The sequence below is a fragment of the Tubulanus polymorphus genome, chromosome 6 (assembly GCF_964204645.1).
Source record: "Tubulanus polymorphus chromosome 6, tnTubPoly1.2, whole genome shotgun sequence".
Taxonomy (NCBI): domain Eukaryota; kingdom Metazoa; phylum Nemertea; class Palaeonemertea; order Tubulaniformes; family Tubulanidae; genus Tubulanus; species Tubulanus polymorphus.
The window spans coordinates 11,041,920-11,066,249 of NC_134030.1; the positions used below are offsets into that span (position 1 = coordinate 11,041,920).

At 38.2% G+C, this 24,330-nt stretch overlaps 2 protein-coding genes across 2 annotated transcripts; both read left to right on the plus strand.

Moving 5' to 3' along the window:
- Positions 1-8,214: 8,214 nt before the first annotated feature.
- On the plus strand, positions 8,215-11,269 carry LOC141907602 (uncharacterized). The gene is made up of 7 exons (XM_074797294.1): positions 8,215-8,348; positions 8,541-8,625; positions 10,225-10,341; positions 10,443-10,574; positions 10,686-10,802; positions 10,889-11,019; positions 11,189-11,269. Exons 2-6 carry the CDS (start codon positions 8,541-8,543, stop codon positions 10,996-10,998), a joined length of 561 nt encoding a protein of 186 aa, XP_074653395.1. The 5' UTR covers positions 8,215-8,348; the 3' UTR covers positions 10,999-11,019; positions 11,189-11,269.
- Positions 11,270-11,538: 269 nt separating this feature from the next.
- On the plus strand, positions 11,539-22,659 carry LOC141907738 (uncharacterized). Its single transcript, XM_074797479.1, has 18 exons — positions 11,539-11,781; positions 13,841-14,103; positions 14,976-15,247; positions 16,095-16,206; positions 16,415-16,632; positions 16,715-16,834; positions 16,997-17,167; positions 17,261-17,400; positions 17,613-17,730; positions 17,854-17,940; positions 18,035-18,215; positions 18,287-18,376; positions 18,454-18,534; positions 19,100-19,160; positions 19,252-19,314; positions 19,420-19,604; positions 19,709-19,875; positions 19,954-22,659. Exons 2-18 carry the CDS (start codon positions 13,851-13,853, stop codon positions 20,299-20,301), a joined length of 2,667 nt encoding a protein of 888 aa, XP_074653580.1. The 5' UTR covers positions 11,539-11,781; positions 13,841-13,850; the 3' UTR covers positions 20,302-22,659.
- Positions 22,660-24,330: the final 1,671 nt, after the last annotated feature.

Genomic DNA, 24,330 nt, shown 5'->3' on the forward strand with positions numbered 1-24,330 from the left:
TACATTTCTGGAATGGCCCTTGTTACAACATAATCAGTTGAAATGCAAAGGATTTTTATGGAATGTGTTAAGATTGACACGGGGATGACTCAATTCAAAATGACTTTTAGTTAATCTACTGGGGATAAGGTTTATACCATTCCATACAACAAAGCCCAGAATATCAGTTATTACCTATGGTAGGGGGTCTGATTCACACAGCAAATTATTAGAAAGATTTGAAATAATTCAGACAGTAATTTCTCAAAAACAACTTTACCTTCCTTATGTCCGGCACTGCATACAAATTTCCCGTTTCCAGTATTTCGAAGTAACCAAAAAGTCTATGTAAGGCCACCAACGGAAGAGCATTGAAATCTTATCCAACGAGACTATTTTTACGTGGTGAAATTGTGATATGTGGCATGAAACGTTTTATGTCTGCTAATATTTTGTCAACAGAGTTGATAAGTTCTTTTCCGTACTTGTCCACTATCACTGGTGAATACATAGTAGCATTTTCCCCTATTTCACATTCGCTTTTACCTACCATACACCTTTTGTAGTGCTGATTTAAAGCAGCCCCCTTGTCAACGCGAGTTTTAACCCCTTTCATTGCGTGTTTTCTCGTCACCTCTCAGCATAAGTGATTGTGCGCACGCGCACACGTGCTGGGATTCAATATCGACTTGACCCACCAGCCCGGCCGGCTGGCTGGGAGACGATGAAGCACGTAAAGCGTAACCAGGTCATCTTCCACTCTGTAATTCTGGTAGTGGTCAAGAAGAAGGCATTTCGAAACGTATAATTTGGATAAGGATCTGTTTGTACTCAGATAATGCAGAATCTGCGCGTACGTTTTATGTTCGGGTAGTTGCGGTATGATAATTTCGTCAGTATCGACGACTACGATGTGTTCGTTTTGTACATGTTCCTCAAAAAACATTCGTTGATACTCGCCTTCTCACACAAAGCATCGATTCATGCAAGCCGTCACCCAGTGGCGTCCCGATGTTGCGATAGTCGACGTAGTCTAACTCCCGATAATATCTGAAAACTTTATCCGCCTTGGCGCCGATAGTGTTGTTGTATATGCTGACGCTTTTCACCCCTAAAATACGTATAAGCTCCATCCACTCTATCAATCTGTACGGATTCAAATCGCCGTAGGTACATGTAGCTAACGCAGGCAGAGTAGTCCCGCCTTTTCAAAGGCTTCTCCGAGACTTGTACAGGTAAGAATTTGGTTGGCATTTCATGTGGCTCGGAAATGACGGACACGAAACTTGGAACAAGTAAGTCCGACAGAGGACAATTTATCGTATAACTTCTATAAAGCATACCGTAATGGTAACTACCAAAACCGATTGATTTCTGTTCTCCGTTAACTAATAAGTGATGATATGATGACGTTTTATTCGAATACCACAGCAAACAGTAAAACCGGTATATCTCAATGAGGACCGATGCAACGCCGGACAATCGCACAATCGGTCGAACCATCAACTCTGGTCGGTCGTCGACGAAGGCGGCGTGGACACGGAGGCCGAATGCGCCGTTCATTATCTGCCAGTCATTGATGTAAAGCAGCTTAAACTGAGTTGAAGTTGACAGTTCCCATCGCACTGGGCCGTTTATATAATTCTTTTAGGTAGTGACATATCGAGGTGTATGATGTCAGCCGCTGTTTTCCGATCAAGGATGCGGGAGTCACTCTCTTGAATACTACCTACATCAACCCCTTTTCTCTTTTTGAATATGATATAATTCCCCATGGGCGCTGGTTATTTTAACAATGTTCCGTTCATGGACTAACTCAAATTTCAGTTTATTACGTCTAATAACCTTTCGTCGTGAGGTACACAACGCACGCGAGTAAAATGATTCTTGTAACGCTTAGTAATCCGTTGAAATCCCGCATCACCGTAGTTCTCTACAATAGAAAAGAGAGAAAAAATGTTTCTCAGCTGGCGAAATAGCAAAATATAGTCAAGCCCGCTTAACGAACTGGGCATAATGTCGGATTTTTACGTACATCACATGGTAATCAAAAGGCCCGTTATTACACCTGTTAAAGCTTTTACATATAAACTCGTCCGAGAAAATAATGTAAAATCCAAAAAATCATCTTCTTTCAGACTGCTTTCGATAAACCATTGTTGAAAAATGGTAGTTGAACCAGGACAATCCTCGGAAAAGTGTGCAAACGTTGTTTTGGCATTAAAACGAGGGGCGTTACTCGAAAAAGAGTTAAATCGCTGTTTTGACGCTAAAACGAGTGGCGTCCCTAGAAAAAGTGTGAAATAGCTGTTTTGGAACATAAACGAGGGGCGCTCTTGGAACAGGTGTGAACTCGCATTTCGGCACAGCAATCAGGGGCGCTCCTCAAAATAGTGCGAAATCGCTGTTTTGGCACTAAAACGAGGGGCGCCCAAGTGTGAAATTACAATTGTTAAGTCGATCCCCATCTTGATGGTAAAACGAGAATGCCTCTTGAAGAAATCTCGATCTGCAGGCAGGCGGGTTTAGGCGGGCAGGCAGGCAGGCGTTTCTTTAAGAATTTTTCAACATCTTTTGTTCACATCTTTTGAACAAAGATTTATTGAAATTCGGCACCAGACAGAAAGGATTTTTTAGCATGAACTGACCTGGCCTTTTGTTGTTTCGAAATATCATCAAAATCATCCGCAACTCTGCCATAATATACGCACTGGATCTATGAGAAACAATGAACATTATGGACAAAAATGGCAGTAAAAAGCAGCATATTGCTATCAACGACCTCCTTAATGAACTGGACATAATCAATATATTACTGTACTACAACGGTCTATCAAATGCTAACAATTGTAAATTTCTACTATATGGTGATACAGAAAAGTCACATCATTTACTAACAATCAAATTATAGCTATAACCGCAAAATTTATTCTAGAAAATTACGAGAGAATGCCATAACAAGTTTTTCTTCAACTCTTAATTACGTATGACTACGTTTACTTTATTTTGTTTGTTGTTTATGCCATCTATAAACATAATGTTTACATGTTTAATCTTGCCCAAAATGCCGTTCATGGCGCGTGGCGAGATAATGTTTTGTAAAATCTTTTTCTTATGATGTCAATAAACTAATATTATATTTTAAAAAAAGTAAAAAGCAGATTAAATAACTGTAAAATTTCATTTATGGTTGACAGGTTGCTACCTCTGCCCGTCGTTTACTCTAGCTGTCAACGGTGAACGTTCAACTGCTGTCAATACTGACACGAGGAACGCAGTGTAACTCTACACGTGTAATAATGCAACTGGACTAGCGAAAAATGGATTTGGAGATTGAATAAAATCTCAGGCTTGTTCTCGCTGAAATCCTGGTCTTATAGGCCTGTACTTAGGGCAGGTATTGGACTGCGATCGGATTTCCATTTTTACCTCCAAGCACCATTTCAAGAAAGTCTACCAAAAAGGTCCACATTTCGAGAAAAAAAACAAACCGCCCGTAAAATCAGTCACTCTATATGGCCTCCACCAGATGAAAATAGTAAGTAAAGATATGACCAAGTCTGAATTCAGGAGAAAGAATCTAGTTGTTATTTTATTGCATATTGTTCCGAGATTTTTTTCCGAATTCTTGATGATAATTTGATTTGATTTTTTTTTGAAGTTATGAAGGGTTGTGTTTTCGTCTTGAAAATGTGAGGAACATTTGATACTGCGAAATACGTTCAGGGAATGGCCGTGTATCACTTACCACTAAGGATATTTAAATCCAAGAATTATTGAGATGGACACTAGAAATGGTCATTTCTCTTGATGATGTACTACGAATCCCAGTGTCCCTCTTTAAACCCTGTGTCTCAGGGGCGTAGCCACCTAAAATTGGTGCGACAATCCGGAGCGCACATCCAAACGAACGCCGAAGGCGCGATGTCTAGAAGTGGGGTTTGAGGGCCCTCCCCAAGAAAATTTTGAACATTAAAACGTCTGAGAGGCGTTCTGATGGCTGAGAGCTCATATTTGAATAATTTTTCTGTAGATAATATAATGCCTCTAAGGTTATCTTTGGTCTAGGGACGGATCCAGATGTTTCACCATCCCAGAGCGGTTTATGAGTCCTGCTGACCTGGGGCACTCCCCCAGAGCATTTTGATTTTCAAGGCTCTGAGATGCAATCTTTAAGCATACTTGGGGCATAAAGTCTATCCCCCTTGAAGTTAATTATTTTCGTATAGATTCATTTAGACAATTTTCTATACTACTTCCAGAATACTTGCCCGGAATAAAACGTTCATGTTAGTACAAGAGCCTGTCAAAATCACGAACTAGAAAAATAGAAGAGCAAACCTGAGTACACCTCGATACAAATGGTAGGCTGGATCTGCCCTTGACCATTTATTGATGAATAGTAAACTAATGTTAGCTTATTTTACATCAATACCGGTACTCTCTCGATTTTCTCGGTTTCCATGTCTCGGCACTTGAGCAGATTTTTTTTGGTCAAATCCCTTATTATCGTCCATTTTTCATGAACAAAAAACAGAAACAGTGAAGTATAACCAGAAGAATACCGGTTTGAGTCGCTCTAAAGTAATATGAAAAAATTCTTCTGAATTCGGCAACTTTGATACTGTGAGATCAGGTGCATGGTCCAGATGTGATACCGTAAACACTCTAGACAAAACTCGCTGGAGTCACTGGGTTGGATGTGGCCCACACAGAAAATCTCAAGTGCATTACCAACGCCTCCGTATTAGCACCACTGACATCTTCAAGAGAACTTGATACAGAATAACGTTTATTATGACGTTTTAGCATAATGGGTTTTCAATTACTGGTGCATATTGGTGCAGTTATGTCGCAGTTGTCGCACCGGTGGCTACGCCCGTGTAATACAGTTATCTATTTGTAACCGGTGTCTTGACGATAAACTCGATGCTGGCTCACGAAAACGCCAGTCGTTCGCTTATCATCACGCAGCCTATTTCTAATGTGTGCAGTTTGTGGACATATCATCATGATCTTGGTCGATTGAAAACCTACGTGGTAGACGCGTGACGCCTGCCATGGGAGCATTTAATAAAGAACTTGATAAGAAAAGAATGCTACGGACATTGTCGTTATTTGAAAAAGTTTATCATCACGAAATCCTACAATTATGAGGAAATTATTTTTTCAACGGTGTATATCAAAATTTGAATCATGGAATTTTTAGCTTGGTATACCGGTACTCAAATCTGCTTAGATTAAACATACGTAGTTTATTCATCGGAACGACCTAAATGCCTACGAAAATAGGAAGTTTGACGTACCGGTAAGATGTTGAAGTTACCTTCTTTTCTTTCTGGACTCGCGGTAGTTTGATTCAAGATCCCTTCCAAAAATACCCATCCCACTCAATGTCGTCGCCATATGGCGCACTAATAAAATTGAATTTAATCAAATATGAAGATAATCGTCAAAGTGTATCGAAAACGTGTTGTAGACATTTTCAGCGCTTAGATGGAATATTGGATACAAGATAGATCCGTCTAGAAATAAAGCAATTGACAAACTGGTTCGACGGTTAAACTAGTTCTATTTTGCAACGCAATAGTAATAAACTAATTTTTTGTTCGTCATTGATTAAGTCCAGAATTTGTATTTACAAATAGAAAAATGTTTCCACCATTATAGTATGATAGGAGATAATGCAATTTCCCGAAATTTAAAAAAATTGACACATTCTTGGACACGGACACCGCATTTGGTCCATGAACGGAGTTGCGGAACTAATATCACTTTTAAAAGACACAAACTACACGATTGATTTATATAGATACATACGAATCGTTTCAATTGGTCATATGGATCAAACGTAAGGCTAAGCGCAATAAACACTGACCAGATAACAACGAGACGACACAGGCCGATGCGTAGAATCCGCTTACGCAAGTAGTTCCAGGACGAACCACATATTGATATTTCCTATTCGGACTCATGTGCGCATAATGAGGCTGATGTAACAACCTATCGCCCGTTTGGCTGGGCGATTGGATTACAGACTTGTTGATTGGAGAGAGTTATGGTTTAATCCGTAGTAGTATGTTCGATCCGATCCGAGGTATTCCACTGACTCGAGAATAATAATAACTACTTCTTGTGGATCTAAAATGTTTCTTTCTTTATTCTGCCATTACAATTCTCATTCCTTCATACCCTGCGGCCTCCTATCTTTAGATTATCCATCACTCTCTAGATTTCCTACTGTACTGAAACCCTCCCTTTTTATACTATTTTAATGTTACTCGCGACATATAATTCCACATAACCCGGTATCATAGCCTGTGACATTTCCTCGTCACCCCATTCCACCGAGCTATGTAAAGGGTTTACTTATGTTGTACATCAGGAGTGCTAAGTTTATTACTTAATTAAACATACCAGAGCTCAAGGCCGCTGCTATATCCAGCATCCCTACGTGGATACCTATGTCACTCTCACCTATCTTGTATTGTCTATCTTTTATTGTCTCACCTAATGTCGTATGTGCGACGTAAGCATTTAGGTAGGTTGTTTACTAACCGCAGCCACTGCCTTGAACTCTGGCTTCCTTTCCCGTATGTAAATAACTAATTTATCACCCCAATTTATCACTCCAAGCTTTAACCAACTTTTGAGCAACGCCCCTCTGGTCGTTTGGGCCTAGAATAACCAGACCTTTGGAGCGCAATTATCGGTTTAAAAATATGTCGAGCCATTATGAACATGCTACTAAAACGTCGGGTGTGCAGCAGGCTTCAATGTATAAATGAATTTATATCAACTTGTCTTGCAGTTCTGACTTGTCGGTTGATAAATAATGGAGGAAATATTAAGAGACTTGGGACTAGAGTCATTCATCAGCTCATTCAACAAGAATAAGGCGATGGAGTGATATGTATATTTGTTATGTATTTTCATATCTAAAGTATCTAATTACTTTTTGCTAATGCGATTATTATTGATGTTCCAGATAAATGTAACGGATGTTGCTGCTATAAGTGACCAGGACTTCGAACAAGTGTGTATCACGGCAATTAGTGATCGAAACAGATTAAGAAATAGATGTCGCCCCTGGAGCGCACATGCTTCGTGTAAGATGATGGGATTGTTGACCTAGCAAACAGAAACGTCGTTAACAATCAACCAAACATTCACAGCAATGACTGAAAATCACTAGCTAGCAGTCGGCCAGTCATACCAAATACAGAGTCAGCCCTGTCGATCTCCAACGCTGAACCTCCTGCCTTTTTGATTTTTGAAAATCAGCCTCTTGATTTATTCACTCGTATTGTGTCAGACACGTCGCACAATTCACAGGCACGAGATGCAGCCTTTCCTCTTAGTCAGTCGTTTTCTGCATCTAGCCATCCACCTGTAATGTATAACGAGGATTCCCGTATTGTACAGCCAGATACTCCGACGATCCAGTTTCGGGAAAACTATATAGCGACTGATAAAATTACAGATGTCACAGAAATTCCTGCTACACTCGATGACATTCTAAGCGAAGATTTTAATCTCCTTATAAGAAGTTGTATCGTTGATGATATCCTTAACGCGTTCGCGGATCCTTCCGTTCTAGACCAAACCAAAATCTTAAAATGCGAGAATGATCCTCCCTAATGGAGATGTTGAGTTAGGTGAAGGCCCTGGGGTATTCCGCGATTGTATTTCAGAATTTTGGGAAGAATTAAAGAAACAGAGTATAATGACTGGTCATGGCTACATGATACCCCACCGATTACGTTGCAGAAAAGTGACAATCCGTTGCCCATACAATAGTTAAAGGGTACACTGTCACCGGCTCCTTTCCCATATTCATTGCGTTGCCATTTCTAGAGGATTTGCTTTTTGATGTGTGGCAGTGCCACGCGACCTCGCCGAGTCGTTTTTGAATCTCGCCTGGTGGTGAGAACGATACACTGGGTGAACCCAATTCCATTTGAGATGTGTCCTATGACAGTGCAAAACCAAAAAAATGAATTGTCGTGGGCGACAAAACCAAGAAATGAATTGTCGCGAGCGACAAGACAAAACAAAAATTAATTGGTGCGTATTTCGAATGTGCAAAATGAAAAATTGCATTTAAACGGTTTATTTTTCTAATCTTTCTCGGAATCTTTATTTCCCTGTTTTAATAGGCAAACGTTTCTCTCAAACTATTCGAACGATTTGCATTAACAACGATTTAGATATCGCTGTGAGTTATTGTTTGTGAACATCAGGGGGCGTGGCAGTAATGACGAACAGCGTCTTAGAGTATTTAAATGGGCATCAGTCAGCGATGACGATATAGTTGACACGTTAACGTTCGACAGAGCATCACTGGAAAAGCGGGAATAATATCGACGGTAAGATACGCGGACTTGCATAGTATCTGTAGTGTGTACAATATATGTAGATGTATGACAAATAAACGAAAATTATCATTAACAATTATTGAAAGTTGAAAACAATTTCGATATATTTCTCGCAATGACGCTGCGAATTGGCGGTGCACCTTACGTGACTAATTTTGATATCGAATATTCTATTTTGTCTAGATGCAAATTGTACTATTGATATCCTCAGCAGTGCTCATTCTCAGTTTCTTGAATTTGGTGAAAGCCCAAGAATCATGCACAGATAGTAAGTGAGGATTTTTTTGCCTATGATCAACATATTTTATCGTGATAAAAATGAAAGAAATATGGATACCAGTGATGCATACGGAGAAGTTTCAGAAATATGGTGTAGGTTGTTTTATAAAGGTAGATCAATATAGGATATGTAGTTCCATTCGTACCTGTAGCAGAACTCGGCGATTACACAAAATGTAATTATTTGGGTTTTAGCATCCATAGTAACCGAGCATTATAGTCGGCACAGGAATCTCAGGGAGGTATAACAGACTCATAGGTCAAAATACTTTCAATACTCTGCAGAATATTTCTTGGGTTACATACTAAATCTTCCAATACCTGTTCTGAATGTCCATTATGATGGGTAGTTCTAACAGTTCAGTACATCAGAGTCTCCTTGATATGCATAGATATAATTAGTTTTTTTCTATCACGTGCATCAAACTTTCAATCACTCATGATCTGATTTTTAACAACCTGCTGGAAAGTCTCGGTGCCTGTAGCAATACTAATGATATTTGTAATAACATAAAATCTAGATTACAAGAAAACCTTATTCGTCTCTGGAGTAAAGAAGCCTGAAGCCAGTGAAATTATCATATCAATATTGTTGTTATCTTCTTTGTCGTAGTCATGAAGGTTATAAGATAGTAGTGAGTTGGCATCATTTTCGTGTCTCCTCTTATAACTCGTTGGTGTTTCAGATAAAAATTTGTCAAACGAATAAATACTTTAATCTTATCAACGCAGAGTGTGGCATTTCGCTTTTCAAAAATATTTCCCTAATAAGAATTATTTAAAAATGTCGGGAGTTAGTCCGTAGCTATCATTGAATAGGCTAATCACGGCGACAGAGTGTACATTAGACAAGCTGGAAGTAGTTCTATATGAGGGAAGCTTTAAATGATTAGACAGTCGAAACGTTTTTAAACTATAGTGCTGATATTCCCTTAATAGATTTGGTGGATTTTAATTGTTTCTCACAAGTCAACACTTAAGTAATTCAAGCATCATTTTGATATGGTGCGTAGAGATACATTATGAAGAGTGTATTGAGTGAAGGTGCCATGTTTGAGCTGCGTGCGATCGTTGTGTCGTGGTATAGTTGTGGAGTTTATCCACATATCTGTATGAAGTTCATTTAAGCTTGGAGTAATCATTTGTCAAATGATTACTCCAAGATTTAAGGGAGTGCCAACAAATTGCATAATGGAGACCCTTTATGTGAAGACCCGTTCTAAACTGCGAAAACCGTGTTGTTGGCCTCCGTCAGTGACCTTGAGCTGTCGCTGCCGGCGCACCGCTTCAAAAAAGTCACGAATAAAGTATCATAACTAATTGTTACTGATATACCGCAAATAAACCTATGAAGAAAATTCGTGACTACGTGCGTGTATAACAATTGCAATATGTTTAATCCGTATCTCATTGCTGAGCGTAATACTAATGATTTTCATAACTGTTCTGATTGTTCATGAGTTATGGAGTGCAAGTATTCGCGCAAACGATGCTACCTTGCCTTGGGTTGCGTTCGCGTAAATCGTGTACTGCTCCCGAAGAGACGATTTATCGTGAAATTCATGTCAAAGATTTTAAATATTTGCAGCCAGCTGTTCGGATAGCAATACGAAATGTGCAAACTGGGCCGCCAGTGGACAATGTGAGAAAAATCCGAAATACATGTTGTTAAATTGCAAAATGTCCTGCAATGTATGCGAGCCAGGTTTGTTTCCGCCTTCTCGTGGCTACGTGCATTACTTTTGAAACACGTTATTTCCGTATCTTATTGCTGGGCTTTATACTGACAATTTTCATAACTGATAGGTCAAGCATACGAGTGCAAGGATAACAGCAAACGATGTACGCAATGGTCTATACAAGGCGAGTGCTTTAAGAATCCGAAGTATATGCTCCTAAATTGCCAAAAAGCATGTAAAGTTTGCGAGACGCCAAACGGTGAGTAGCTCGATTTCACGATTTCACGATTTGACATTTCACGATTTGTAATTGTGATACTGTATTGATATCGAGGTACTGTGATACTACAATGAAACGAAATATTTACAGCCAACTGCCAAGACGATAATGACAAATGTCCAGAATGGATGCGACAGGGTGAATGTAAAAAGAACCCAGAATATATGTTGTGGAATTGCAAAGACTCGTGTCATGTTTGTAAAGATGGTAAATGTTTCATTTGTTAGATCCAGAAATGTAAATTCATTTCGTCAAGTCTACAAACTCTTTCACGTAACTATTTTATCATTTAGAATGTGCGGATGAAAGTACGTCATGTGCATTGTGGTCTCAGGGCAAGGGATGTAGTAAGAACCCGATGTACATGTTTTACAAGTGCCAGAAGTCCTGCAAAATTTGTTAGATCATAACAGAGTGAAGAGTTGTAAGTATTTTACATAAGTAACATCGATACTCTGTATTTTGCGTATGTAATGTGCGTAGAAATGCAAGTCCTGCAATCGGAAAGCCGAAATCGTGTAAGAGCTTCTAGTTTAATTATCAGAAATACGTCCCTCCACGGCACGTAAAAGGTCCTTGTCTTACTTTTTCAGAAACTGGTCAGAAGAGGTGGCTTGTTTTCCTGTCACATATATCGATTTTGAAATGGAATCCAATTTTATCCGCAATCATACGAATAAATCCGATGATTGTGGGAAATATTTTCTCTTTTAATCGAATCTGAAACGGCCAAGCTCGTGTAGCTAGTCGAACGAATTCTTCGAAAAGCGCTTTTCATTGATTTAGAGAAATCTGCGAGAACGAAAGTTTGATAGATAAATGTGCGTTCTATTGTTGTATAAGTTGAAAGTCAACATATCCACCCGATACACATCCTCTTCTCCGATACTTTATTAAAGAAGGGTAAACCTTCATTCGATAGTCTATCGCCCCGTGTTATAGTATACTATATTATGGTAACCCTTCTTAGATACTCATCGCCAGAAGGGCGAGCGCGTTAACACTCGGTCGTTTATTCTGGGATTCGAACATCAACAGTATTGGCCGTAAATCGGTCGACATTCTGCATTTTTAGTGAACGTGGCGCGCGTTACTTTTTTTACTTAAAACCCACTGGATCTTACGATACATCGTCGTCGATAAACGTGAATTAAAGTCTATTATTATCTCTAAGTAGATTGATCAAGTAAGTCATTTGCACGTCGTCGAAGAAGAAAGCCTTACCGTTAATCCAAATGCATTTAATAACGGTCCTCCTTATTACCCGAGAGGGCGAGATCAGATGACGTATTTACCGAGATGACATAAAGAAATAGGCCTATAACATATTTATTTATTCCCTATCGATTTTAACACTTGAAATCATATTATATCAGTAATAAATGCCTACTGGAGTCATATTTTACATATTTTATCGGATATTTTTGTAGAAAAATATCTTTACTGAGATGAGATCGTCGATCAATCAAATCTAATGAAATTTTATTGCTAACTGAGATTACGATTAAGTCAAATTTTTTTTACAAAATATCCGGAAAAATATGTAAAATATGACTCTAGAAGGTATTTATTACTGATGCAACATGATTTCAAGTGTTAAAATTGATAAGGAATAGTTAAATATACTAGGTTATATTTCAGGTCATTGTCATCTCGGTAAATTACGTCATCTCGGTAATAAGGAGGACCCTTTTATAATGGAAATCGAAAATGGGTAATGCATAATGCCTTAGATTTCCGGGCCTAGTATAAATTCCAACTTAGCCTCGGCCTATTCAGTATTTTGCCGACCTTTTCATTATTTTATTAAATCAAATAGGCAGTGCGCCACCATGGCCGTATACTCAAAGTGCTGCCAGTGAATCACCGCTTTAGGCCTAGTACGGGCATGGCTACTGCATTAATCGCCCGAAATATTCAGTCGGTGACGACAAACGCCTAGTGAATCACCTGAATCAAACTTAAAATTTTCGGCCGATTATTTTTAGGAAGTGGTTATTTAGCCAGATCTGGTTACCGACTTAAAAGATATTTTGCCGGATCCATATATTATGTATAAGTAAAATCATTAGGCCTATATTGGGTTTAGGGTTAGGGTTTTGATAGGGTTAATGTCAAGAGGGTGAGAAGAGGGTCCAGGGTTTTGTTTCACAACTAGGGATAGGGTTAGGTGGGGCTATATATCTAGTTAAAACATTCGGGTGGTTTTCAGCGAGCTCGGTGGTCTAGTGGGAAGACGCTGCGCTAGGTGAATTTACTGACCCGGATTCGAGTCTCGCTCTGCTTTCTCAAACTCTTTTCTCCATACTTCCTTCAAGTCGCGCACCTCTGCGCATATGCGGGGAGAAATATCCGGCAAAATATTGTTCAGAAGTCGGTGACCGGATCCAGCTGAATAACCACACCCTTATTTTTACACCCGCACTGGACGTATTGAGCCGGTGATTGACGTTTATCAACCAAATAGCCATGGGCCTATGATGCATTTTTTATATAATGAGATTTGTTAATTCTCTCCTGCTAAGCAGCGTACACTGTCAGCACTTCGATTTGATCACTTCCCGCTTGAATATCCTCAAATAGCCACCTTTGTCAGTCATTACTTGTATCTACGAGCGATCATCTCGATGAATGCTCGTAGCATACGGTGACATACAATAATGTCGCAACGCTACTGTTAGTTCTGATTCTGAGGCAGCTAACATTCTTATTTTCTTAGAGATAGGCTATTTACACGAAAAAATTTTTTGAAGGCGTTTGAGGGGGTGCCTAGCCACCCTATTGACCCCCTAGATCCGCCCCCCTGCACCCTACACTTAAATCAGTTCTATCAAATCGTAAATAAAAATCATCCTCCCTCGGCAGGGAGTTAAACCTTTTGGCATTGCTACACAGCCACAGCGCGCACCCCTGCCACACTAAACCAGGTGCCTAGTCAATGTAATACACCATTCCACCTCGGGCACCACTGGAATCCAGTTATCTGTGGTGAGTTTCAAGCTCATTTGTTTCTATATATGGTCAACAGGGGGCATTGAATTTTGTGACAAGTGGTCATGTTTCCTGAGCCTCTGGTTCAGCTGGTGGACCGCATCTTATAATAGGGGAGGAAAATAGGCACTAATCCTGGCCCCCGTTGAGTTCTTGAACTGGTGCTTTCCTATTAGTGTACTAATATAACGAAAGACCAGAAAGGCTACATGCAATCTGATTACTTCTAACCTTTACCAGCACTTATTTTTCAGTCTATCCATCATGCCTCGCAAAAGAACTATTAAAGAATTGCATACAGATTATCCTGAGGTAACCATCGTAAAATCTGGAAAAATGAAGCCTATTAAAGTTGTAAGAGAGAAACAAAAAGAACCGATGTTATACCTGGTCAAAGATGGTGTTTTTCAAAGCGTCAGTGGGCAGTCGGAAATAAAAGGAAATGTTCCTGATTCTGGCTCATCTAATTTAACTGAGCCTGAATCTTCGGACTATGAATCACTTGATCCAACTGATAGTAAGTCAATACTAATACACTCTTATTCAATCAAATGAATTCGTTGAGAGAAATCCATTTGTATGGTACATGTAATTTTTAGCTCGGCTGTGACCGAAGGTCAGTGGAGCTGATGGGTTAGAGTGATTATCTGTCGTCGTCCGTCCATTCCTCCATCAGCTTTTGCTTCAATTTGCTACTAGTGCTACAGTTCTTTTTTAATCTTGACCAAACTTGGTATGAAGTGAAAATGGGCCAAGGGCTAAAAAGTTATGGAGCCGTTTTTCCGAATTTGATCTCTAGAGGGCGCTGTATGGGTGGCGCTTGTAAAATCTTTAAATCGCTTCTTGTCCAACAATTATAATCTCATCTTGACGAAACTGGGAATGTAGATACTACGGGCCAAGCACTAAAAAGTTATAGAGCCGTTTTCCGTTATAGAGCCGATCTCTTTGAACTCTTGAGTGCTGTGAAGGTGGTCCTTGTAAAATCTCATCATAAAACAGGGGGGGGGGGGGACATTTTGTAGCAGCAATTTTTTTGCGTAGCTGTAGCTCATGAGATGTTCCATGATTGTGGTCAGTTTCAAGGTCATGACTCTCTGTTTTGTAATGTTCACCAGGGGGCATTGAATAGTGGAATAACGTATGATATTTCCATATTGCATGTTTTGTTACCACGATCAAAAGCAAAATTGTAGTTGCAAAAGGTCATTGATATCTGTATTTTATAGATCGCCAGATTGTGGAGCCTTTCAACCAGCCAGTAGGCATGGTGCCCCCTAGTTAATTTGCCGGATGTTCCCATTAGGCATTGGTGATGGCATTGTACTACTATAACTACATCTTGTTTTAAAATGATTGATCCAAATGAATATTCTTTTAACTCAAAAGGTCATTCTGAAAGTGCAACGAAAGGCAGTTATGGTGATTATGGAAAGAGACGAGTGTCTGAAGTCCATGCGTGGGATGAGTTATCGGACAAGCTCACTGAATCTGCTCTGAAGCAGTACAAACCGATGTCGTTTGAATGTTTTATCTGCGAAAAAATCGAACAAGAGCCTTTTCGATGTGATGATTGTCATCCATTTGCTACATACTGTTTGGAATGCAGCATAAACTTACATACATATTTGCCTCTCCATCGATTGAAGCAGTGGCAAGCTGTAAGTATTTATAGCCCATGTGGGACTCAAGTCCCAGGGGCCTAGCTTTCACTATTCAACTGTCATATGTCCATTATTCTGTCAAGGCGAACTTTTGAAGACACTTAATTCAATTGTCTGTCCATATATTTGGCTTGCTAAAATCAGCTCTTTTGAAGTTTTCAAGGGAAATTTCTAATACACTTCATGGTCAATTGGTATATTTGGTCAAAATTTGTTCACTCAAGGTTGTTTTTTATTTGAAATCTCATGTCTCTATCGCTTCTTTGCTTGGAAATATTGCACAAAATTTGACATTGGCACACATTGGAAATGTTTTTGAATAATAAGCTCACGCCAATACAAACCCTGGCCACAAACCCTTCATATGGTCTATTACATTGTCCATTTCTTGGCCAGACAGTGTCCGCCAGTCTATATTTCACTCCAGTCAATCATATGCGTGGTAATGATGTAGGACAAATCATGCATCTCTTTGGCTAGATATATAGACGGGTGGGCATTCAGTGTTAACCTCTCGGCCCACGAAATTTTGGGCGATGTAATAGACCAATGAAGGGTATACGGCCAGGGTTTGTGTTGACGGGAGCTTTAGCGGGCGGTAATCAAGCCCTGGCAAGTGAGGATGCCTGGATTCAGTGATAAAAATCGCCTATTGTGGGCCCTGCTTGGGTCCTAATTTTGCTGGAAAGTATTCTTTTTCAGTCAAGAAGTCCTTCCATTTGGGTCTAAAATTGCTGAAAAAGTCCTTAGTACTTCTTTTGGTCCTGGCCTTACCAGTGGAAACGTGAATGAATGGTAAAAACTCTACGTACATTGTATTTTATGATGTTTTTATTTTGCACAGATGGATGGTTTTTTTAACCATGTGTGTCCTAGGGAGCCACCCCTCCTCAGCAGATTACCATGCAATTGTACCTTGATTGAAGAAAAAATTATTACAGTCTTCGATTCTTATGGTATGTATAATTTGCTCAAGATTTAACTCTTGTTTTATAAATGACATTATCTGTCAGTAGGTTAAAATGCATGCCAGTATCTGGATTTAGATCTAAAAAAGTAAATTTCTTTAACCAAACAGCAAGAATTCACCAGGACGGTTAAAATCAAAATCAACCATAATTTACTTAAGATTTATTCACTGCTATGTTTGATATTGATTAATAGGTCGATGTGATGCGAAAAAAGTTCAGCACTGCGAATGTCAAAGTCTACCTATTGCTTTAACCAATCATCGTTTGTGGCCTGCATCTCCTTCCCAGCCAACATACGCTGCATCATTTGATTTTCTCAAACTTTTTACGACTCTCCAAATAGAAGGTCAGCTGTCAGCAAGAGCATTTGCAGACACGTATGCTGTGATGAACGCTTATTCGCTTGACCAGGTAAAGTAATACACCCCAAGTGCACATCTCCTGTCTATATTTCATTGTTAACTAAAATTTGATGTGCTTTGATGTTACGTAGGTCTCACAGTTGTATAGACTGCTGACAAGTGAGAGTCTGAGTAGATTTAGATTGATAACTTGTGAGGAATATCTGTTGTCGAAATCTTACACTTATAAGCGGTGCTTGGCTTGTCCTGAGGTATGGCTTCTGGCTGCATTTCTGACACTGGTTTGCCATATAAAATAGACCCCGCCTTAACCGGTACCATTTGGACCTTCATTTAGATTGAATGGATTACCGGATAGGCAGAGTCTTCTGTATTCTGAAATATTTTTTGAAAATCAATTTTCATCTTCCTAGGATAATGGTAAACTTTTTGTGTCAGCTGATGCTAATTTTGGATTGGTTCGGAAAAAGAATGCAGGAAGGAGTTACTCTACCCCACAAATCTTAAGACCAATATTTTTAGACCAAGGCAATGTAGATTCGTATGTTTTGAGATGTTGTGATACATCCAAACTTGATGATGGTGTAAATATTTTGGTTTTGAAAAAAATGGTTTTGATTGTATACAATATATATTAATATATTTAATTGAAATTGCCATTTGATTAATTTTTCCAGGAATGTAATAATTTCCAGGCAGGAACAGACATCCGTGCCAAAAACAAAGCTGTCAATTTGGATTATACTGGTGTGATGGGTTTGGCATGTTCACGACATGAGATTCCACTAGCGATGCTAAATCTAAGGCACGGTGAAAGGTAATCTAGTTCTGTATCTTACATGTGCATATTTTGGAACCACAATCAATTGCAAATATGTAGCTCATGAAATCTTCTCTGATGAGTGCCAAGATCATTGGTTTCTGTGTATGTTCATTAGAGGCCATTGAATATTAAAATAGTCAATGATTTCATGGAGTCCTTGGATCCCTAGTTTTGATGTGTGAGAATGTGTTTGATTCATATTCCAGGCTCAGTTACGTTGTTTCGCTGTTGAATCATATGGTTGCAGAGCTGCAAGTTGAGCATAATCAATTAGAATTGGTAGTTATGTATGACATAGCTTGTGTATTGCAAAAATATCTAAAGGTAGATGCCATTTCTTAGTTATTGCCCATAGACCATGTTATTGAAACAATATCCCTAGTTCCCAAATGAGAATGGTTTCCCTGAACCCATTCTAACTACCACGTGCATTTGATATTTTTTCAGAAACCAGATATTTCAAGAATGTTGCCGGGTAATCTCCAATTTGCCATTCCATTATTTCACTGCTATGGTCATCAAGCCAATTGTCAAGTATGGATCTAACCTAGGTTTAAGTTTTCTTCTGACTGGATCATTATATTTATTTGAAAAAAAAAATGTTTTTTTATCTTTTATTATCGCTCAGACAAACTTAAGTCCACGTCGCTTGGAAAATTTTGGTTTGACGGATGGAGAAACTATGGAACGATTTTGGTCTTATATCCGACGATTTGCTCTAATCACAAAGGAACAGACTCCAAATCGTAGGTTAGAGTTACTTACATTAGCAGCCCAGCATTATACATGGAAGAAAATGAATAAAATTGGTAAGTAAATCCAGGATGGTATGGTTATCACATATTGATAATTTTGACATCATTTTTGTTTGTGGTTTCAGAATTCGCATTGTTTGAGCGGTTTAAGAGAGCAGATGTAGCTATAGAACAAGCAGAAAAGGAACTTGCCGATATATCATTGATAATTCCAGGTCTCGATTTGTCACCATGTATCTTATTTGCTAGAGGAATAAAGCTGAATTTACATGTATCTTTTCATTATTTTTAGAAATAGCTACTGGGAGAGATGATATCTTTGAACAGTGGAATTTCCAGGAAAAGGTATCAGTGACTCATAAAAGAGATAAAGGTAAAAGTTATGGCATGGTGTTAACAAGTTTAACTCTTTCCATGTTGATCATCATTAATGAAATTCCACTCAGCTGTGCTGGACCTTTTCGGGGTTGTGAACACGTGGCATTGAACTAAGTCAACACCCCAAAACCAATAATTTTCTGAAAGCTCATGAATGGTTATATGATACACTCTAGGGTTTGGGTCCATTGAGGGTCACGCTGACTTATTGACCTTTGAATTAGAAATCTGGGAAAAAATGGAGGTCACCTGCCATAAGTTACTAACAGCTTATTCGCTTGACTAGGTAAAGTAGGCACAGCAGTGGGCACAGCTTCGCCATCTAATAGTTCTATACTATAGTATACCAGATACATGACTGAGATCTCATCCACTTGACAAACCAATAAAAATTGCCCTATAAACTTTTTTTCAATGAAATTATTTTAGATATATCCCTGGCAAATGAGTTTGCCCACGACATCAGCTATAGTCATCTCATGAGGCGAAATATTTAACCCACGGTGTGGAAAGAGTTTTAAGGCCTGTTGTATTGATTATTTTTCTTTTTCAATATTAAGGAAACCCATCCTCATGGCAAGAAAAATACGTCAAGCTCTTGTCTACATACTACAGTGTCTGGTAAGTTATAGTAATTATGAGATAAATCATCAGAGGTGCACTTATTAAGTACTTAAATGAAATATGAATGTAAATATATTTTTTTTCTCAGTACAATGATAAAGAGCTCTAATGATGGTGCCACATGTATGACCCTTGTTAAAGAGAGAGATGAGTAAGTTGGAGTAACTACGTACATTGGTATTAGTTTTCAGCTTGTTTTCTGTCAGTTTTCATTATGGTGGCATTGTGATGATACTGATACTGTTGTCTCGTTTAGACTGGATGCAAGACTTCAATCAATTGAAAATATTCGGAATCTCACTCGATGGTCCAGTTCTCAATACGAATACATCAATCTAATGGAAGCAATGAATGACAGGAAACGTTGTGCATATCTTCGACAAATGCGAACCTTAGCATGTGAGATGAAGGTTCTTGATAAAGCTTCAAAAAAACATGCAGGTGAAACTGCCATCCCATGTGACATAATTGCTACATTGTCATTCCTCCCTTGTAAATCCCTTCAGAACAGACATAACTCATGTATATACCCCACTAAATTTTAGGTGGCCAGAAAATTGCAAGTCGTCTGATCAAGCAGCGGAAGCGGGTTGTGAAAAGTATAAAAAAGGCCATTAACTTGTACAATTGTCTGACTGCGGATATCAACAGAATTAGTTCTAAAGATGCTCTGAATCTCGAAAGCACAATTTACCAGCCATTGTCTAACGAGGTTGGTCTTTATTCTTCTCGGTGGAGCTTGCTACAAAATTTTTCTCGTATTTGATTTCCTGTCTTGTTCTTCCTTTAGATGTCAGCTTTAACTACAATGCAACGTAAAGCCTTAGGCAGTTGGTTTACTCTGAAAAGGTCGATAGAAGAAAAGCAAATGGTTCAGGTTGAACTTTCTCATGTGATACAGAATTTAGAGATTCAACGAGCTGATCTTCTTGCTGCCAGGGAAGATGACGATGCAGATCAGGGACTTAAGAGTTTGATATATGAAAAACTGAAGTTCCTTCATAAACGCATTTCCTCGTGTCAAGAAATATACTCAAATTTAGTGGAAAAACAAACTGCTGAACCGGAAGATTCCAATTCCGCACTGTATACTTTTGATTCTGATGATCAAGAGTCTGACACAGAAGTAGTTGTTTAATTTTGAATTTAGGCCACACAAATTTGGAATTTAGGCCACAGAAAAGAAAACTCGCGCCCGACTGACCCGATATTTCGTCGTTTCAAATAATCATTTTCAGAATAAGATATAATTGCCTATCGACCCTTTTTCAAAATTTTGGGTGAAATAACTTTTTTCAAAAATATATTTGGCCGACCGACTACCAAACTCCTTTCTCGTAATTTTTTTTTTTTTAAATCAAATCATTATATCGGCACAGATCATTATCAAAAAATATTTTATTACATCGGATGTTACAAATTTGATTGGAAATGGTGCAGCCATGGAAATGGTGCAGCCATGGAAATGGTGCAGCCATGCTCAGACAACTTTGCTAATCGGACATTGATGGCGACCTTGGATTGTAAAATTAAAATTCCCGGAATTCCGTGAAATATGTTCAAAATATAATTTTTTATAGGTAATTATACAAACACCTCAATTTCCTTTTATTATTGTGGTCTACTAGCTGTTGATCATATTCCTGACTAAAAATTTGAACTTTTTGAGGGAAATTTTTAAGACGCTTTGATCAATTACCTTGATCTTTCGGATGTATGTGTATCTTCCCAGGGCCCATCAGCATAACAAAAATTGGGTCGATCGGACTCAAGATGGCCGTCCTATGACCTTTTTAGTGCCCAAAAATGTAAATTTTGGCCCAAATTCTGAGCCCTGTAGCTTCCTACTGGTTTGCCATTTCTCAATTTGCAATTTGTGATGGGTATTCTTTGGAAAGGGATGTTTTAAGACCTGAGACAGTTATTTTTCATCAGCCAATTATGACGCAATTGGCAGCCATCTTGGTGTCGCCAGTACTCATTTGTAAGTGGGAAAAAGTTTTTCCACATTATATTGATACCTAAGCGTATTTTGATACCACAATCAATTAGAAAGTTGTAGCTCATAACGTGTTCTATGATTGTGGTGAGTTTCAAGGTCATTGGATTTTGTCAATGACCACCAGGGGGCGTTGAATAATACAATATCTTAGCATTTCTTTATTATATTCGTACCTATGCATATTTTGTAACCACAATCAATTGGAAAGTTATAGCTCATGACATCATCTATTATTGTTGAGAGTTTTAAGGACATTAGTTATTCTATATGGTCACCAGGGGGCGTTGAATAGTAGAATAACTTAGTATTTCCTTATTATATTGGTACTTAGGCGTATTTTGTTATCATGATCACTTGCAAAGTTGTAGTTCATGACATGTTCTATGATTGTGGTGAGTTTCGAGGTCATTGGGTTTTGAATATAGTCACCAGGGGGCGTTGAATAGTAGAATAACTTAGTATTTCCATATTAGATTGGTAACAAGGCATATTTAGTTATCACAATCAATTACAAAATTGTAGCTGCTGACATGTTCTATGATTGTGATGAGTTTCAAGGTCATTGGTTTTTGTATATGGTCACCAGGGGGCGTTGAATAGTAGAATAACTTAGTATTTCCATATTAGATTGGTAACAAGGCATATTTAGTTATCACAATCAATTACAAAATTGTAGCTGCTGACATGTTCTATGATTGTGATGAGTTTCAAGGTCATTGGTTTTTGTATATGGTCACCAGGGGGCGTTGAATAGTAGAATAACTTAGTATTTCCATATTAGATTGGTAACAAGGCATATTTAGTTATCACAATCAATTACAAAATTGTAGCTGCTGACATGTTCTATGATTGTGATGAGTTTCAAGGTCATTGGTTTTTGTATATGGTCACCAGGGGGCGTTGAATAGTAGAATAACTTAGTATTTCCATATTAGATTGGTAACAAGGCATATTTAGTTATCACAATCAATTACAAAATTGTAGCTGCTGACATGTTCTATGATTGTGATGAGTTTCAAGGTCATTGGTTTTTGTATATGGTCACCAGGGGGCGTTGAATATTGAAATTGTTAGATTGTTGAGCATTTGGAACCACTTCCCAAGTGGGCATGGTGTCCCTGGACCCCTAGTTTTCAATCTCTGTTCATCCACTACTGTTCCCCTGTGAATTTGGAACAATATTTTTGCAAATATGTCCTGGCCAGCTTCAGTATTGATTTCTTTTCAATGGAAATTATAAATTATATCAAATGTGTTTTTAAGTATTTTTCTGAATTTTTGCATCAAATTATTGAATAAAAAACTCATGTACATCAGATTTTATTAACATAGAGTAAAATTTATAATAATTTATATTGTGATATATTTTGGCTAGAAATGCGATGTTTGTTTTTATTAGTCTATGCCTGTATGCGTGGTATGCTAGTGTAATGATATATGAATATTTATATAATATGTGTATGTGTGTAATTATCGTGTTCATGAATAAATAGATATGTGACGCTAAACGTTCATTTGTCATTCACAATACATTGAAGATGATTTCGTTGTTCGTTATTTCTTTGAATATAATACGTGGATGAGCCGGCTAGATCTATTTTGTGGTATTTTGGATTGAAAATGATCTTCAAAAACCAGGAGGCCCGTAGAGTCGAACAACAACAACAACAGCAACAACGAAACTTCTATTTCACGCTTAAAATAGTCGAAAAATGTGGATATTGATGATTGTTTAATGTTTTCTGCCTGCTTGGTCGTTCTTGTCTCAGTATGTTTCTGGTGAATTGCGAATATGGTTATATATTAGCAGTTGCGCGTTTCTGATATCGTCGTTCAAACAAGAACGACCAACAATGAGAAATTGATCGAAACTTCTATTTCACGCTAAATATAGTCGAAAAATGTGGATATTGATGATTGTTTAATGTTTGCTGTCTGCTTGGTCGTTCTTGTCTCAGTATGTTTCTGGTGAATTGCGAATATGGTTATATATTAGCAGTTGCGCGTTTCTGATATCGTCGTTCAAACAAGAACGACCAACAATGAGAAATTGATCGAAACTTCTATTTCACGCTAAATATAGTCGAAAAATGTGGATATCGATGATTGTTTAATGTTTTCTGCCTGCTTGGTCGTTCTTGTCTCAGTATGTTTCTGGTGAATTGCGAATATGGTTATATATTAGCAGTTGCGCGTTTCTGATATCGTCGTTCAAACAAGAACGACCAACAATGAGAAATTGATCGAAACTTCTATTTCACGCTAAATATAGTCGAAAAATGTGGATATTGATGATTGTTTAATGTTTTCTGCCTGCTTGGTCGTTCTTGTCTCAGTATGTTTCTGGTGAATTGCGAATATGGTTATATATTAGCATTTGCGCGTTTCTGATATCGTCGTTCAAACAAGAACGACCAACAATGAAAAATTGATCGAAACTTCTATTTCACGCTAAATATAGTCGAAAAATGTGGATATCGATGATTGTTTAATGTTTGCTGTCTGCTTGGTCGTTCTTGTCTCAGTATGTTTCTGGTGAATTGCGAATATGGTTATATATTAGCAGTTGCGCGTTTCTGATATCGTCGTTCAAACAAGAACGACCAACAATGAGAAATTGATCGAAACTTCTATTTCACGCTAAATATAGTCGAAAAATGTGGATATCGATGATTGTTTAATGTTTTCTGCCTGCTTGGTCGTTCTTGTCTCAGTATGTTTCTGGTGAATTGCGAATATGGTTATATATTAGCATTTGCGCGTTTCTGATATCGTCGTTCAAACAAGAACGACCAACAATGAGAAATTGATCGAAACTTCTATTTCACGCTAAATATAGTCGAAAAATGTGGATATCGATGATTGTTTAATGTTTTCTGCCTGCTTGGTCGTTCTTGTCTCAGTATGTTTCTGGTGAATTGCGAATATGGTTATATATTAGCATTTGCGCGTTTCTGATATCGTCGTTCAAACAAGAACGACCAACAATGAGAAATTGATCGCAACTTCTATTTCACGCTAAATATAGTCGAAAAATGTGGATATTGATGATTGTTTAATGTTTTCTGCCTGCTTGGTCGTTCTTGTCTCAGTATGTTTCTGGTGAATTGCGAATATGGTTATATATTAGCATTTGCGCGTTTCTGATATCGTCGTTCAAACAAG

What these genes read in the sequence shown, in the direction of transcription:
- LOC141907602 (XM_074797294.1), top strand. Translation starts at nt 8,541, where the DNA reads ATGCAAATTGTACTATTGATATCCTCAGCAGTGCTCATTCTCAGTTTC. An exon ending in CCAAGAATCATGCACAGATA is followed by an intron (nt 8,626 to 10,224) that starts GTAAGTGAGGAT and finishes AAATATTTGCAG; the next exon opens with CCAGCTGTTCGGATAGCAAT. An exon ending in GTGTCATGTTTGTAAAGATG is followed by an intron (nt 10,803 to 10,888) that starts GTAAATGTTTCA and finishes TTTATCATTTAG; the next exon opens with AATGTGCGGATGAAAGTACG.
- LOC141907738 (XM_074797479.1), top strand. Translation starts at nt 13,851, where the DNA reads ATGCCTCGCAAAAGAACTATTAAAGAATTGCATACAGATTATCCTGAG. An exon ending in ACGCTTATTCGCTTGACCAG is followed by an intron (nt 16,633 to 16,714) that starts GTAAAGTAATAC and finishes GATGTTACGTAG; the next exon opens with GTCTCACAGTTGTATAGACT. An exon ending in ACCAGCCATTGTCTAACGAG is followed by an intron (nt 19,876 to 19,953) that starts GTTGGTCTTTAT and finishes TTCTTCCTTTAG; the next exon opens with ATGTCAGCTTTAACTACAAT.